The 17,614-nt window shown below is 55.6% G+C and overlaps 3 protein-coding genes across 3 annotated transcripts; 2 read left to right on the top strand and 1 right to left on the bottom strand.

Moving 5' to 3' along the window:
• Nucleotides 1-82: 82 nt before the first annotated feature.
• On the bottom strand, nucleotides 83-3,542 carry GGS23DRAFT_396301 (glycoside hydrolase family 55 protein). Its single transcript, XM_051513554.1, has 11 exons — nucleotides 3,177-3,542; nucleotides 3,052-3,123; nucleotides 2,917-2,993; nucleotides 2,470-2,848; nucleotides 2,305-2,415; nucleotides 1,750-2,246; nucleotides 1,181-1,674; nucleotides 1,058-1,125; nucleotides 871-994; nucleotides 625-818; nucleotides 83-500 (listed from the first exon to the last, which is right to left on the bottom strand). Exons 1-11 carry the CDS (start codon nucleotides 3,304-3,306, stop codon nucleotides 301-303), a joined length of 2,346 nt encoding a protein of 781 aa, XP_051367496.1. The 5' UTR covers nucleotides 3,307-3,542; the 3' UTR covers nucleotides 83-300.
• Nucleotides 3,543-10,876: 7,334 nt separating this feature from the next.
• On the top strand, nucleotides 10,877-14,221 carry GGS23DRAFT_608015 (uncharacterized protein; the record flags this gene model as incomplete). The annotated part of the gene is made up of 4 exons (XM_051520142.1): nucleotides 10,877-10,986; nucleotides 11,551-12,708; nucleotides 12,790-13,718; nucleotides 13,821-14,221. 4 exons carry the CDS (start codon nucleotides 10,877-10,879, stop codon nucleotides 14,219-14,221), a joined length of 2,598 nt encoding a protein of 865 aa, XP_051367495.1.
• Nucleotides 14,222-14,800: 579 nt separating this feature from the next.
• GGS23DRAFT_396100 (uncharacterized protein) lies at nucleotides 14,801-17,498 on the top strand. Its single transcript, XM_051513552.1, has 7 exons — nucleotides 14,801-15,672; nucleotides 15,799-15,912; nucleotides 16,042-16,211; nucleotides 16,353-16,372; nucleotides 16,455-16,749; nucleotides 16,957-17,097; nucleotides 17,319-17,498. Exons 1-7 carry the CDS (start codon nucleotides 15,009-15,011, stop codon nucleotides 17,400-17,402), a joined length of 1,488 nt encoding a protein of 495 aa, XP_051367494.1. The 5' UTR covers nucleotides 14,801-15,008; the 3' UTR covers nucleotides 17,403-17,498.
• Nucleotides 17,499-17,614: the final 116 nt, after the last annotated feature.

Below are 17,614 nucleotides of genomic sequence, written 5' to 3'. Positions count from 1 at the left end.
TGCAAACTATATAGTGCTCCAGTATAGGACATCTATCTGTCCCTTCCGATATGTAACCTGCCCTAGCTGTGTACGTCGAAGAGTATTTGCGCAAGCAAAAGGATATATACATCGAAAGATACGCTGCCGCCGAGCCAGTCATGCCGCGGTAGCCCACGGATCCCGCACATCGACATTCGATTGTCATCTCCCCCTAGGCCTCTATCGCTTCCATAACTCTAACTAAGGGATAGCGTCCCGTCTGTCGTACTAGAAGGCGCCGATGGAACGCGGATCCATATGGCATGGTGCGGACGCGCTCTAGCCGGTTCGGAACAGCATAATGTTCGCGGGGAACACATTGATGTTGTCCTGCCACTTAGCCAGGCTCGTGCCCTCCCTGTCGATCATGCTCAGCGAGCCGATCGTGTTGAGAGCATAGATGTTAAGGTTCCTGGTCGAACCCTCGATCGAGACGATCCGTGACTGGCAGTTCTCTCCGGCCTCCACCGTAGAGCAAGCTAGAGAGACGCGGTTAGCGTGTTCGCTGTTCTTTCTACTCCTCCTCTACGTCCCAACTACCGAATAAACAGGACAGTAGCGAGTAGATAGGCTGATTGCATGTTGGAGGGGACAGAAACTTACTAGTGCTGTAGTTATTGAAAAACGAGTAATGGCCGGCCCCGTAGACGAAGATGTCGGAAGAGTCGATAATCCTCAGTCCCCATGCGTTGGCGCAGTTTCCCGCGACGCCATTACAAGAAGCGGAAAAGTCAGGGTCGTTCAAGCTTTCTACTACGGGGAAGGGTTTGATGGCATCCGGCAGCGGCTGGTAGTACCTTGAGAGGCATTAGCGCTAGTCCTGATGGGAGTTTTGGCCGCGTAACCTACGGAGTCTCCGTCTGGAGCATGCTGGCGAATATGTTCTTCGTGTTGACCCATTGGTAATTGTACAGGTGGTTGTGCTCAGCCGCCGTGCCGACAAGCCAGATGTTTCCGACTGTGGATTCGATGACTAACTCACTCATTAGCCTTACAAATCAGCCCTTAAAAATGGGAGTAAACGAGCTGTTCTTACGGAGACCCCTGCCCGAGTAGATAGTAATCTGAGTATTAGTAGAGTCTTCGATGTCGTGATCGGCGGCCCTGAGGATGCATTAGTCTGGTGTCGGACGGCATTATTAAGCAGGTAATAGCAAACCATAGCCATGTGTTCTCCATATACAAGTTCGAGGCCTGCGACGTGACGTGCATCATCATGTACGCGCCAATGCATTTGGGGTCGATATTGGCGGATCCCGGCTGTTTCAAGCATTCGGCGATGGTGAACTGAGACCCGGTAAACCCTCCGATTCTAACGTGGACATCCCACATACCGCTGGGAGCGCCAGACGAGGCGAGATTCCACTCGATCAGCACGGCGCCCGGCGTAGGCCCCTGAGTGCCTATGACAAAGTCGGTAAATTCCACTTTCCCAACTTCTCCCGATTGAGATCCCACTTTCAGGACGGGTTTAGGGTTATTCATGTCTCCAAAGAAGGATCCACTACCCATAATGACGGGATATCCTTCTCCAATGATCTTGGTGCCCCCGGGAATGTTTAGGGTATTGGTGACTTTGTAAAGCCCATAATCTAGGAAGAGGACCTTCCCACTAGAAGCCGCATTGTTGATGGCAGATTGCAGCGCCGCAGTCTATCACGCCGTCAGCACGGTGGGGTTTTCGGGAATTATAATCATAATAAAAATAAATAAATAAAAACCCCTTACATCGTCGGCCGAGGCATCACCTCTAGCTCCAGAACTTCGAGCGCTTACGAAGTCAGATGCGGCGAGGTTTTCATACTGGGGCTTTGATCGAGAATAATAGCCGTCGTCACCAAGGAGAGAGGCAGGCCGGTTGTTTGGAGTGATGGCGCCCTGGAACGTCCTGGGCCCGTCGGGGGTGTACTGGTGGCCTTGGCCCCACCCGGCAATGGTCGTGGAGCCTCCTTCGAGGAGCGTTCCACTTGGACCCCTGACTGCGACAGGGACGTTCCGGAGATTCAGATTCTCCAAGATGATACTACCAGCCGTGTCGGGCTTGGAACCGGGCTGGACAGCAGTCGTGATGCCGACCGAGGTGTCTGTGAAAGTGCTGTCGATAATTGTGACAGAGCCCACATCGAGGCTGTCGGCGCCTCCGGCCGTAATATCGATTCCGGTCTGGCAGTTGTTGATCTTGAGGCCGATGTAGGTCCAGCCCCAGTTCCAGAGTTGAATAATGGCTGCAGGTTTGAGGTTAATACCAAAGCTTCGGTGTCCATACTAAATGAGACAACTTACCAGTTTTGCAGTTGTTGAAGACCAAATTACGCATCGTATACTGCTGGTTACCCATGGAGGCTCCTGTCGCGCCTCCATTGAAGGTTAAATCGCTCATGAAGCCGCCAGAGCCTTTAAAAGTCAGCGTCAGGACGCCAAGCAGGGTCGCTTAATATTTCGACTCACCACTCTCGATAAACAGTCCCACGTGAACGACACTGGGATCCGTCGGCATGTTAAACTCGATGTTGATCAAGCTAGTTGCCTGCGAAGTCGGCCAGTGGATACCAGTTGCCGGCGTCGCCGGCGCGATATTAGTAGTGTCAAAGACAAAGTTCCGAATTTGACGATAGAACACGTTTGTCGATACCCAGTTCAAGTTCTCCGTGTAGTACGGGTTACCGTCGATCAACCCAAAGCCCTGGAAGTTAGGCGTAGCTTTGAAGACGGGACGGTTGTTCGGGTCGCCAATTAGCTGAGTAAAGTAGGGAGGGACGATGGAAGACGAGATGACATATGTCCCGGCCGGGAAGTAAACTATCGCCGGCGTCGTCGTAGTAGAGGCCTGTATGTGTTAATGCTCGGTCGCTCAGAGAGAGAACTCGCCGCCTCTGGATGGTATGCGGTACTTACGCATCCCTGCAGGCATCTGTTGTTGGGAGTATTCATGGCTGCCGTGATAGCCGCAGTATCGTCCGTACTTCCATCTCCTGTGTCGAATTTTAGCCGTCGCCCTTCCGACTGTAGCGTTCCGCCAGGCAAACGAACCCTTGGCCCCGAAGTCCCTCACATTACGGAACACAGTATATCCATTGCCTGCGAAGGGCGCGACACCTTGGTCTATTCTAGAGTTAGCCGGTGACCGCACTGCGCGTTCTCTCGGAAGTCCTCACGAGCTATGTCTTCGAGCCAGTAGGCATTGACGCCGATTGTGAGGCTAAGCACAGCCAGAATAAGCGTCTGGAATTTCATCGTGAAGTCCGGTTTGCCGTTGACGTGGGTAGAGAGGAGAAAAGGGAACATAACCGTGCTGGGGCAGACAGGGCACTCATTTTATATGAGCAAGAACCTCAGGGGGTTAGGGGATAGGGTTTCGAGTTGTCACAAGACGCCGGCCACCGCAGCTAGCTCAGGTCATCCACATCGGACGAGAATTACCACCAAGTAACGTGCACCACCAAGCCACCGGAGAGAGGTTGAGATGGCTGCGCATGTAGCAACCACATCGAACCAACTCGCTGGACCCAATCGACGACGCAGCGAGCTACAGCCCATGAGACCAGAAAAAAGCGGCCCGGGGAGGTCGGCCGCCAGCGAAGGGGCTGACGATCTCTGATAGGTAGGTAGGGTAGGTTAACACCTGTCAAACCCGACCAAGACATGGCATTCCCTTGAAGAAACGATCCACCAAGGTAGTATTGCGGGGAGAGAGAGAAGGGGGGGAGGGTTTCAGAGGTCACACACGCACACACACAGAAGGTAGGAAGGTATGTATAATGTGCGTACGCTGCAGATACGTAGTAGAAGGAAAAACCGTAAAAATGATATCCGAGCCAAGGCATTGTGGGGCCGAGCGCATCTCAAAGTCATCTCTTCTTCGCGGCAGCATCCAAGGATATGGCCGCTTAGACACGTCTAGAGGAGGTGAGGAGAAAGGGGGTGTGTGTAGGGGTCAGGCTCGACCCCGGGTCGAGTTTCTCCTGCTTGATGTGGCATCGGCCGCTCAGGTACGATGCGAGACGTGATAGGGTGGGAGGTTGGACGTCGGCTTGATGCTAAATTGGTCAGGACGTTCCAGATAGAGGTTGACGTTTCAAGCATGTGATGTCTGGAGCCGCGAGACATTCGGGCCACATGTAAGTCAACGCGCAAATCACCGACACGGACTGGAGCGCATCTGACGCGGTTTCGCGCCAGCGCACCCGGCCGCCTGGATTCCGGATGTCATTCCCAGGCATGCCGGCAGCGCGGGCAGCCAGGTTTTACAAGCACCTGCCACGCAAATTGATCGAAGCCCGGTCCTGGCGAGCTGGAGCCGAGGGAGGGAGGGATCGTCAAAAGGTTCGTGGCCTTCCCTCTAGCTGGACGGCTTTTCTCGTTGCTGCCGGGAGGCTAGACGGCTGTTCATTCACTCGTGCGTCGCGTTGCATCCGCGAAGTCAGGTATTTTGAAGAACGGGCGCTGCCGAGATTATTACTGGCCCCCTCCCCGTTCTGTCTCCCTTGGCAGCATCGAAGAGGTCTCCGCCTCCCGGCCTCAGCTGGAGACAGGCAGACGGAGAGGAAGAGAGAAGGGGGGCATGTAGAAGGGACGTCGGTGGAGGCTTGAGCGGGACAGATGCCGTGCAGGGGACGGCCCGATTGGTGTCGATGAACCCAGAATGTTGAGCCAGAGAAAGAGGAGGGATCTGGAAGGTGATTGAGTCGGCGAAATTACAAATCTGGGGGAATTCGGGGTTTTTTCTAGCGTTCCGTCGGGTCTCATCCTGGGCGGCTGCGGTCGCGGTCCACGGCGGTTTCAAGGCTGTCGTTTTTATGAGGGACCCGGAAGGCGGCACTACAAAATCTCTACCTCCTCTCTTTCCGTTCCGTCATCGTCATCGTCATCGTCCTCATCATCATCCTTGTGTACTCGCCGGGTACCCAGCTACAAGGCCTCACCCCGTAGGGACTCCGTACAATACCTGCTATGTACACGCGTGGTGGGCGATGGCTTGAGCAGCTTGGCCTCCTTTTGCTTTGCCCAGGCGCCCCCAACTGAAGCACCTGCCCTAAGAGGAGGTACCCAACTTTAGAAGTACCTAGGTACCCGTAAGTACCCTGTAAGTACCTAAGTAGTGTACCTACACATCTGCAATGTCACGCTCATAAGGGCTTCCATGAGAACAAGGCACCAAGGCGCCAAGTCCGTGCTCCCTCATCTCGCTACGCCACACAACCTCCATGGAGAATTCCGCCCGTTGGCCGTCGACTTGTTTCTCCGTCCTCACACCCACCAAATCCACCATGCACCGTAGAGACATGCGGTGCGGTATTTCATTTCTCTGAACACCTCGATCCCCTCTCTTTCTGCTTCGATATCTGGGCCCCTGCCGCCCTTATAAAGCATTGTCGACCTCCGGACCCATTCGACGGACGTACGAGTGGCAGCCGATCCGGCTCACCACCCCCCCTCTCTAGTTTTCCTTGCTTTTCCCTTCTTATTTTGTTTTTCTTCTTCGTCAACATGGGCCCACCTCCGCCCGCTCCGTGCCTGTCTGAGAAGATCCGCCTCCATGCGTGCGTGCGTACACATGCCAGAGCCAACCGGCGATTCGTATCCATCTCACCGCAACTGCGAGCACGCTTCTCCCTTGCCTACACCCGGGGCTCTACTGGCGTACTGCTTGTGCGAGCGTGGCCGATCCTCGATCCCGTGAGCCACTCTCGGGATATGTGATCGTCGCCTTTTTTTATTTATTCCGCCAGGTCTCCGGTTCCCCTAACCCATACGGGTCGATCACCCGCCCGCCTGTCATCGCGAAGAACGGGTACCACAAGTGAAGCATCCCCCCTCCCCTTGTCTAGGATACCTCGAGTCCCTTCTTCGTCTGCTTCCCAGTGACACCTGGGTTTCGCCTTTGTCTAGGACCAACGATTCTTGGCGATAAGGCTCGTTGAATTATCCGCCTTCCTCCAGGTTATTTGCCGACGGTTTCTTCCGCCGCCTCGTTCCGTTTCGACGTGCGTATCCAGCAAACAAAAGGCGGGACCTCTCTCTCTCGCCGACAGGAGAGCGTATCGCATCATCGATTTCGCAGTAACCCTCCCTCCCGCCTCCAATTCTTCTCCGTAAATCCGCCTACCTACCTGGTAAGATCGCATCACGGGTGTCTCGCATCCTACCATGCTCGGGCCAGCCAAGCATCGAGTGGAGGCGGGTGGAACTATGTCTCCCTCATTTGCGGTCGCCTTAGCCTCAGCGACCGGACTCGTCCCGACCTAGCCCGATCTGCCTCTCGTTCGAAATCCGCCTGGAGCGGTCTGCTCTTGATTACCCGTCCTCCAAGGACAGCGCTTCGAGGCCCACCCCTCTCTGCTCTTGGTGACGGCTACTGTTGTAGTGGGATCTTGGCGGTGCACTTCCTCATCTGCAGCTTTGATGAAAATCCGGGGTTCGCCAAGTGGGTACCACGGTATCTGAGAGTGAGATTGTATGGACACTCCGGGACCTAAGTGTCCATAGGGACAGGCAAGTTGGGCACGTCGACCCAGTATATATTAGTATATGTGCCGAAATACAGGTACTTAGGCCGGTATGCCTATCTATAAACTTGTACGCACGTCTATGGTCGCATCGGTAATATGAGGTAGATGGCGGATATCTGCCTTCCCATGTCGTTCTCGCATATACCTACCACTGTCAGCTACTCCTGTCCCTGAACCAACTCCGATCGGGATCGGCCGGTGGGTGGGAGCGGGAGGCCGTCGATAGGATAGGGTCGACGTGGTTAGGCATATATTGACGCAAATTAATGTGGTCTGCCGCGGTCAGAACGTTATAGAGGAATAATTATACACAATACCTGACTTAGGGCGCTATCAATGGGAATTACCTCGGCCGAGCTTGACACTCTTAGGTACCCAATCGGTGCTGAGATTGAGGTACCTACCTCTAGGCAGGTTAGGAGGCTAGGTACATCAGGTATCAAGCCACCTAGGCCTAGGTAGGTACTACCTAAGGTAGTACCCAACCCCTAACCACCCCCTCCCTGTGCTAAGCGAGCGCGTCCCATCCATGTAATGTACATATGTAATGTACTATGACATGCCTCGTCGCACGTAGTATCTCGATTGAATACCTAGGTCGGGGTACTCCGCATCCCAGTTCCCGCCATCCCACACTATCCGTCTCGTCGTCCCCAGTTCCCCAACTCCTCCTCCACTCCACACAACTCGGGTAATTCGCCGCTGCTCTCCAGCGCGTCTGGGGCTCGGGACACACGCCAGCGATCCCTCTCTTCTCTATTTCAGTTTACCTGCCGCTCGCGTAGCAACATGTTCCATCGTTGCTCCCTCTTCCATTTCCCTTTCTCTTACGTTTCTCGGGTGTCACATACGAGAGTGGCGGTTCCTGTGGCCCTCCTCGTGTCTCCTCTCTCGGGAGGAGGTGGTGGGAAGGCTTGTACGCCTCTGCGCGTGGACATACAGGCCTCCCTGGTGTCGACATACCACGTAGGAGGCAATCTTCGGGGCTGACAACATGTGCCGCCCTGGGGACTGAGGTGTGTCTCCCTCCCACCGGTCCACCGTGACCTGCCGTGTAGCACCCCCCTCCTTCTCCCCCTCTCCCCCAGGTCCCTCTTCTGTTGCCATCGAAATCTTCCCCCTCTTTGCCTAGCCTGCCGGCAAAGCGCGCCTGTGGCTAGGGCCTCCTTCGTTGATGGCTGCCACAAGGGCTTCTCGTCTAGGAAATATCACGTTATCGGAATCCCATGGTCCATTAGGGTTGGTTCACGTTTCGGCAGCCAACGGCCACCCTGGCGCTCAAGACGACGACATTGGTAGAGTTGCTACGTGAGCCGTGTCACCCTCTGACCAGCGTAGATATATAATAGACGATACATACCTACCTGGAGATGCCTCCAACGCTTAACGAAGAGGGCCCAACGGAGGATACGGAGGACGGCACGTACATCGGTACCGTGACCCATCCCATCCCACCCCCCTCCCTCCCCCTGTCCCTATTGTGCCCATCTCCATTCTCCACCCCATATCCCGCTTTTCTTGGTATCTCTTCGTTAACCCTTCGGCGGGAGCCCACTAATGAAGGAACGGGCAAGATAGGTTAACCTACTAGGTAGTCAGCGACAGAGGAAGCGTACCTATAGGCAAAGCGCTGTTACTAATAATTATGTGCTTCACTTCCGAAATGACATCGGAACCTCCACGCCCCCCCTGCAGCCTGCTTCGGAGGTACCTAGCCAACGCTCTTATAGGTGTATAGCCACAGTGGCACTTGTCGCCGCGAGCACTGAGGGGCGGCGATTGGGTCGCATGCGTACACACGTACAGGTAGTAGTTATCAGGAGGGCCTACATGCTGCAAGTGCCAATATTGCAACATGGCGGCCGTATTGGAGCTCGCTATATCGTCTGCATGGGTGTACCGATCGTTTCCCAGCACGGTGTCTCGCTGATTGGCTCCCCCGCCCCCCACATTCTACTCGAGCCCAGTTTCTCCAATGCGGAGATGGTGGGCAAAGGAAGTATGGGGTTCGCTGGCAGGCCCCTGCGCCGTTGCGGGTACCGTACCTGTGCTCTATTACACACAATCCGGGGGCGGGGGATCTGCCTGCCCACCTACCTAGGTACCTCCTCTAACCCCCAAGGAACCTCTCTCCTCTCTCAACCTGCTCCGGTTTCGACTTTTCGTTGGTCCGGGCCTGCTACTTACTCCATGTCTTACTCTCGTCTTCATCCTTTTCGTTTCTTTGCTTTTCCGCGCACTTTCGCCCCTGTACGCAAGTTGCGCAAGTGCAGGCACATAGATTGCCGGGTGTCTGATTCTTTGGTGTCATATCCGTATCCATCTGTATACCTACATCGAGGCACCCCGCCACCGCTCTATACTCTACAGGGCAGGTATGTACATATACAACCTACTAAGGCTCTGCTGCCCGCCCCCCCTAGTTCTCGTGTGGAGGTGATAAGCTGGGGAGCGCCAGCGCCCACTCCGGCTCACCCTACAGCGCTACACACAGTGCTAGTATCCGGCAAGCGTCAGCGCCGTCGTTACCGTGACAGCTGATTCCATTGGTGCAATGTCGTTATAAGACAGACGGACAGGCCCCCCGGCGCAGACGGACAACCCCCCAACCTGCGACGGGTCTGACAGGTAGGCACGCGGCTGGAGGCATCGAGACAAGCAAATAACATGTCGGTGTGCTGGCAACGGACGAGCACCATTCCGTGGGTGCACCTCTACGCGCGTACGTGCGTACGTATGTATACACATGGAGAGTACCTTTGCCCGTAAGCACGCAGAGGTGGGTATCGTCTGAGAATGAGAGCGAGGAGCTCTATTCGCGCTTCCATTGCACGTAGGCAAAGAGCGAGGCGGCGAAAGGGAGGCGGCTCACAGGGCGTGAGAGAGGTCAAATAGGTACCCGCCTACCTCCCTAGCCTTTGGAGGTAGCCGGGAAAGAAAGGCTCTGGGAGTCCGACCGGCCTGCGCCGGCGCCACTTTTATTTTTTTCCTTCTTCTCTCCTATCCCTCTATCCGTCTATCTTTGCGTCTCACCCACCTGAAAGGTACGGTGAAATCGGCTATCATTCTGTGCTGCTGTACGGAACTCCCAGTTTTCAATTTTTCGAAAAAAAAAAAAATTCAACATAAAATACTACTCATAATAATAAAAATGACCGCGCAATCTTCACCCCCTACCTCGCCAGCGGCAATCCCTCCCCCATCTCCGCATTCCTCTCCTCTCCTCTCCCCTCCTCCCCCCCTCCTCAATCCCCCCCATCCTCCTCCTCCTCCTCCTCCTCCTCTCCTCACTCCCCATCTCACATAACAATTCGGCCTAGCCCTGAGATTCCACCCATCATCAATCCCGTCGTCCTAAACTCATTCCTAGCGCCCTCCTTCTTTGACGTGCTCATCTACTCGGCCGCCTCATTGCCTGCGCTCGAACCCAACAGCTCTCTTTGCTTCCCGCATCCGGGGCCCACGTCTCTCGTTGTCCCCCCGTCGTTAGCAGATCTTACCACCTGTCCGTCTGCTCGACCTCGCCTATAGCATTTCACAAAATATATCGCCGCCGTCGCCGTTATTATTAGTCTTCTCCCACTTCTCCACACGCGCTCCTCGCTTCTCGCATCCCCTTCTCCGCGTCCGCTACCTTCGACCAATAACCCTGCCAGTAGACCTTCTCTATATGCCCGTTAAATTGTCCAGACTCCTTTTTTTTCCCTGCAGGAAACGTTTCGGGCCACAGCCTTGTTACCAGGCGTCTGCGGTCACCTCAGCCCTACTGGATCCGTGTAATCGCCCGCAGCTCCTGGTGTCCTTCGGGTTTCGTCTGTTGACCGCAGCGGCTGGCCCTTTCGACGTGGCGAGCGGCCGATCTCTCTGGGGTGGAAAGGCTACAGGACGGGATGAATGTGGTGGGAGCCCGCACTACGTACCGAGCACACAACCAAGGTCGATTTATTAGGTACCCGTACTACTATCACCGTCTATGAATTCATCCATCCAGCGACCACCCCGCAAGACGTTCATTTCTCTTTCCGGCATATCCTCCTAGTCCCGGAGACACGTGCAGACACGCATATACACACATACACACGCACACACGCACACACACGCGCACGCATACGCACACACGCACGCACACACGCACACACACACAGAGAGAGAGAGAGAGCTCTCTTTCCCTCCCTCCCCTCCTCTCGCTCTCTCTCTACGCCGTACCCTTCCTCCTCTCCTCTCTACGCCCCCTCCCCCGCTCCCAGGTGCTGCGTGACTCCTTTTGCATCGCACCCATAGTTCCTACAGGGACCTAGCATATACTAATACATTGCTCACTTGTTCCGCCCCCCCAAATGAAGACCATGCCATCCATAGAGGGCACTGGTGCAACCGGCACTCCCGATGAGAACGCAGAGGGCCGGCAGCAGAAGCCCAAGACGCTGCCATGTAAGTTCTGCGACAAACGCTTTAGGTAAGACGGCTCGAAGCCGGCCTCTCCGCACTCTGTTGAATTTACCTGCTTACCTGGCCGTCTCCTAACCAGACGCGTGGAACACGTCCAACGCCATGAGAGAACACATACGAAGGAGAAGCCTTTTTCCTGCGGGTGGGCTCGCTGTGGGAAGACCTTTGGACGCCGGTTAGTTCTTTTCTTCTATTCTTTCCCTTTATATATATACAGATTTTCGTATTTTCCTTGTTTTCTTAATTTCTCTCTTATTTTTGGTGTCTCCCCCTTTTATTAACTGGCCAGATTTGATGTGTGGTGGTCAACTTTGCCTTAATCCACCGCCGAACTTCCAGCCATTCACCGTCTTTCGCGGGTGCTAAAGCTGCCCCCATTCCCTTCCTCTCCCTCTCCCTCTGCACCACCCCCCCCCCTCCCTCTACCCCCTCTCAAGCTTCCTCCATGCACACGTATATACTATAGACGCATATATGGCCCTCGCGCACACCCCCCGTTCTCTACGCTATCCGTGACGCGCTCTCGACTTTTCTATCCGCCTCCTCGTGGATATGCTTATATGGACATCAGGGATCTCCTCGTCCGTCACGAGAAGCTCGTACACCTCAATGAAGGTTCTAGCAAGGACGGCAACCGGCCTCGGAAGCCGTCGACGGCCGGTGCAGCCCAACCGCCCCTACCAGCCGAGAATCATGTCGACTCCGAAATGATGGTGCCTCGAACGCACTCGCAACATTATCATTCAGACTCCTTGTCCTCCTCTGTGGCTGTAGCCCCCCTTGCTCCTGACCCTCGCCATTCTGCTAGAGCTGCCGCTTGCAACCTGGATCTTTTGTCTGACGCGGCCACGCAGATTGCCTCTGCAAACGAGGTCAACTCAATGCCACCGATGATGTCGGATCTGGGGCAGCCAGGCGGCGGTTTGGCGCGTATCAAGACCTACGACGAAGCCATGCCCTATGCTGACCGCGGACGCGAGCCTGAAACAGTTCCCATGTCGGTAGGAGTGCCGAATCCTCCCGGGCCGCCTGCTTTCGACGATTACAACGTCTTCTTGGACGAATTTACGACCTCATCTCACTTCCTTCCGCAAGCTTTCGAACCAGAGCAGGGGATGGGCTTCTGGTCACGGCATCCGTCAGATCTCCATCGAGGCGGGCTCTCGAAGCCGCCTTCCCAGTTTCCGTCTCGCTTTCCCTCGCTGGCCCCCGACCCGAGAGATCCGTCAGACGGTGGCACCCGGATGCATGACGAGCCGATGAGAGCGCAGCCGATGAGAGTGTCTGCAATGGACCATACCGTTATCAAGAATCGACTGGACGAGTTTTCGACTGTCTTGCCTACCGACTTCGTGTTCCCATCCCGCCACACTCTCACTAGATTCCTTGATGGGTACGTAAGCGGCTTCCACGACCATCTACCTATACTGCATCTCCCGACCATCATCATCGCCGATATAGCGCCGGAGTTGCTCTTGGCGGTCCTAGCTGTGGGCGCCCAATACCGCTTCGAGAGTCACCGGTCCAATGCGCTGTGGTATGCCGCTAAAGCGGTAGCTCTCGAACAGATCCGGCGGCGCCATAGCCATGAGATCCATGGTTTGTTACCCACACCGGCGGCATACAGCCCACACTCCACACGGCCGTCACCAAGTCACGGATTCCGTCACTCGTTCAGCTCGGTCCAGCAGGAGCGGTCGATGACCCAAGATACACACCGCGAGCCATAGTAAGAGAGCCCACACAAACCGCGCATGTTCGCGTATTGTCCTGTAAGATACTGACGCTTTGCCCCCCTCGATTCTCAAAGCACTCCCAACACACCCCAGTCTCGCATGGAAACCATACAAGCGCTTCTGTTACTCTTCGCCGTCGGCCTCTGGGGTGCAAAGGCTATCCTGCGCGAGGCCTTGTCTCTTCAAAGCCTCCTCGCTCTGTTGGTGCGTGAGGAAGGGTTTCTATCAGAATCCACTCAAACATCAGACTGGGAGTCGTGGGTTCGAATCGAAGGTGGAAACCGCACGAAGCTTATCGCCTATTGTTTCTTTAATCTGTGCAGCATCGCTTACAACATGCCGCCCCTCCTCCTCACGTCAGAGCTTAACCTGTTCCTCCCGCACTCGTCGAAATTGTGGCGGGCGGAGACAGCTTGGCAGTGGCAGGATGCTCGTCAGTCGTTCCCTAGTATGGACATATCCCTTCAAGATGCCTTCTCGAGACTGTTTAGTCGACCGCCGCAAGGCCCTCCAGCATATATGTCCTCGCTCGGCAATTACGCCCTTATCCATGCCATATTGCAACACGTATTCCTCCTGAAGCAGACATCGTTCTCTTCGGCGTCGCCTTTCGGGGGACTGCGGCAGGATGACGTTGAGGATTGCTCACAAGCTCTGCGTATCTGGCAGATGAGCTTCGAGCAGCACCAGGCACGGGCAAACGAAGGGGGCCAGCAGAACGGCTCTGACGGATTCCCCGGAGGATCGGTTGCTTACAACTCGACCGCTCTCCTACGGTTAGCCTCTATCCGTTTATACACCGAACTGAGTCCCAGCAGAACCCTGGAGACGCGAGACGCGGGCCAGATTGCCCAAGCATTCCTTGACGCCCCCTATCTCGTCCGGAGCGTGAGACTCAACAGAGCCGTCTTCCAAGCTATCCACGCACTGTCTATGCTAGTTAAGGTGGGCGTCAATTATGTGGCGAGGAAGAAATCCTCAGAATGGAGCATACAACACTCCTGTGAGTAGTAGCACCCCCCATATCATCCTGTGACTCTGTATTTTGGAAGAGGAACAGGAGGCTGCAGCTGGTTGAAATCGTCTCGTTAACTCTTAGACGCAGTGTGCAATTTAGAATGCGCCATCCTCCTTTCGAAATGGCTGATGACCCTTGCATCGGTCGGTCCTACGGGTACCTCTCCCGAACCGGACGAGCGGGGCCTCCTCGAAATGGTACGCCACATGCTCGATGAAACGGAGTTTGCGGTGCCTATCGACCCCTCACTTTCGGGAGGAGGCCCGGGTCACACATCGGGTATGGATGCAGCCGCCAACGATAGTACGAAGCTGCGCCAGCTCGCCGTAGCCGTGATCCGCCTCTGGGCTGAGACTTTTAAGGGATCCCACATTTTTGATATCGTGAAGGCGATTGGCACTGGGTTGGAAGGGTACGCGGATCTCTTGGAAAAGCCACGGGATAGGACGCCATTAGGCCGTATGGCGTCCAATGCGGGACTCGGGTGACGAAGCTGGATAGAAGTCCAACCCATGAAGCCAATATATGATATACCTACCTACACTTGGATGTGGTTGAAGGGTCTTCGGGCCATGTCTCCACTCGGAGCCACGCGGCAGATCGTCGACGGGCTATGCTACTAGATATTTAGTAGTGTTGTAGGTTAGCGCGCTGTCTGAGAGAGGTCAAAGGGAGAGAGTGTATAGATCCGACCTGACACGCACCGGAAGCACGATCGCCGCGATCAGCGCGGTAAGCGCCCACGATAAAGCTAGAAACCTCATACCAGCGGCCTGCGGCAGAAGAGAGACGATTGGAAAGGCAAAAGAAAGAGGTCCTAACATAGGAGCAATACGCAGAGAGGGGTTGTGGAGGCATGCACGACAAGAGAAAGGTTAGGGATGCTGCAATGTCGGGTACGGGTCGAGGGGAGGGGGATGATAGCAGTTGGAAAATAAGTACCTACCTACCCTGACCGTAAGCGCTGATATCTACTTGAATAAACACCCATCTACAAACCGATACAAACTGAGGCCGCCCCCGTCTTGGATCCCTAGAGAGAAGAGAGAGGTAGTGTTTCTGAAAAGGGGAGAAGGTCTCGGAAGATCGGGGTGTCACGTGATGACGTGTCCTCCATAAGACACCCCGCGATCTACCGAGACGCGTCATTAACCCATCAATCGCCTCACGTTTCATCACGCTCATAGATTTACACTCGCTCGTTCATACCTTCTAGCTAGGAAACTAACTTAACTTGGCGGATCAAGGAGGAAGGGTCCACAGTCTCCCAATCCGATGCCTGCCAAGAAACGCAAGGCCGCCGAGGCCGCTACGCCCGGGTCTGTCGGCGGCTCGCGTCGCAGATCCCAGCGTATCAGTACCGGAGGCAAGAAGAGCGCGTACTTCGAAGGCACCGATGATGATGATGACTACGGTATAAATGATAAGCGAGGAGAAGGCGATTCTGAGAGGGGGGACCAAACGCCACCCCGCAAGCGCAAGGCAGGAGCGAAGACGGAGGTTAAGACGTCCTCCGGGAGAAGAAGGCCCAAGAAAACCGAATCGGACGACGAACCAGAGCAGTACGAGGATGACGGCTATGTGTACAAGGACGACGATGATGACCACGATAACGACACGAATGACAAAAGTGAAGATGGAGAGGATACGGAGGAGGAGGAGGAGGAGGAGGAATATGAAACACCCCCGGTCCAGAAGCGCCGGCGTGGAAGACCAGCGAAACAGCAGGCCGGTACCGCTGCTACGCCAAAGTCCAAGGCAAAATCTAGAATCACGACAAAGACGAAGGCCAAGAATGGGGCCAACGCCAAAGCCAAAGCAAAAGTCGGGGCGAAACCCAAACCCAAAGAGCCTAACGAGGCAGAGGATAATAGAGACGATGAAGTTGAGGATGACGAATATGACGAGGACCACCGCATCACGGTAACCTATCTACCAAGTAAGCACCTCCTACATCTAAACCAGTTGTCCCGACGAAAGTTGCGGGTCCTTGCAAGAGAGATACAATTATGGAGTGGATGGACGAATGAATACATACTGACACAACGTCATCAACTCTTCACAGCGATCGAGCTGCGCGACACTGGCGGTGTCGAGTACGAGGACACCCGACTTCATCAGAATACCCTACTCTTCCTCAAGGACCTCAAGGCCAACAACTATAGGAAGTGGCTTAAAAGTACGCACTTATCTTCTCCCCACCGTCCTCCCCATCTCCCTCCTCACCCTACCCCGATATCCCATCGATCAACGTCATACGAATCTCGTACTGATATGGGTTTCCTCTCTCCTCGCCTCTCGCCGGCAGCCTACGATGAGGAGTACAGGCGGTCGCTCAAGGACTGGGAATCGTTTGTAGAGACGCTCACGGAGCGCATCGTCGAGGTCGACGACACGATCCCCGAGCTGCCCGTCAAGGACGTCATCTTCCGCATCTACCGCGACATCCGCTTCAGCAACGATCACACCCCGTACAAGGTAAGCTCCCTCGCCCGCCTCTCCTCCTCCCTTCTCGTCCATCGTCCGCTATCGACACTTGCGAGTAGAGGGGAAGCCTCACCGTCCACGCTAACGCACCGCGTTCCCGCACCCCCGCGTGCGCCCCCCCCTCCGAAATAGCCTCACTTCTCAGCTGCATGGTACGTCCCCGCCTCCCTCTCTCTCTCTCTCTCTCTCCTTCGTGCAAGTCTCCCAGCTCGGCTCCTGACGCCATCCCGCCAGGTCGCGCACGGGCCGCAAGGGGCCCTACGCCTGCTACTACGTGCACGTCGAGCCGGGGCGCTGCATGGTCGGCGGCGGGCTGTGGCACCCGGCCAAGGAGGCGCTGGCCCTGCTGCGCGCCAGCGTCGACGAGCGCCCCCACCGCATCCGCCGCGTCCTCGGCGACCCGGCCTTCCGGCGCACGTTCCTCCCCGAGGCCGCCGCCGACGCGGACGGCGACGACGACGACGTCGAGGCCGCGCTCAAGGCCTTCGCCCAGGCGAACCAGGAAGGCGCGCTGAAGATCAAGCCCAAGGTACGTGTGTGTGTGTGTGCCCGCTCGCTCGCTGTCCCCGTCCCTCTCGTGTAGCTGGCTATGCGTGGCCTACGGACATGGTTGTAGCATGTAATATGTATCTACCTGCCTATCTATCCGTCTGTATAGATACATACATATACATAGGCAATAGGCGTTCCGGGTGATTGCTAATGAAGGGACGCCCTCTCCCCCCCCAAAAAACAGGGCTTCCACCCCGAACACCGCGATATCGAGCTCCTCAAGCTGCGCAACTACACGGTCGTCAGGCACATCGACGACGCGGACCTGACGGCCGCCGACGCGCAGGATAGGATCATAGACGTCATCACGCCCATGGTCAGATTCGTGAGTTTTTTTTTGTTCGGTTCCCTTTGGGGGCTTTCCTTCCCGTTCTCTCTCTACATCACCCTCTCCCTCCCCCCCTCTCTCTCCCTCCTTGCCCGAGTTCTCCCCAAGGGGGGAGGGGAGGGGGAAGAAATCCCAGTTCCGTCTGCCCGTCCGCGTGGGCTCTGTCGTCCTCCCGACTCGTACATACGTATAACTGACTTCCTGGCGCGCGAACGCAGGTTTCCTTCCTCAACAGCGTCGTCATGCCCGACCCCAACCTCGACGAGGACTCGGACGGAGGAGAGGGTGGCGGAGACGAGTAGGAGGACGAGGGCCGATTCTCAAAGCGTGTGATGTACCTATGTATGATATGCGACTACGTGTGGAGGTGGAATTCGAGGATGTTCGCCTGAGGCCAGCTGCGGGCGAGAGGACATGTTCTCTATCGGATCGGCGTTTCTACATTGTTCACATCTCACGGTTTCGTTTTTAGGGGACACAATCTTTACCCCCGTTAATCACTTATAACTCGAGC

This window comes from Durotheca rogersii (assembly GCF_024521655.1).
Source record: "Durotheca rogersii strain YMJ 92031201 chromosome Unknown GGS23scaffold_44, whole genome shotgun sequence".
Taxonomy (NCBI): domain Eukaryota; kingdom Fungi; phylum Ascomycota; class Sordariomycetes; order Xylariales; family Xylariaceae; genus Durotheca; species Durotheca rogersii.
Note: the sequence above shows the minus strand (reverse complement) of the source record. Positions and strands in the feature narration are given on the sequence as shown.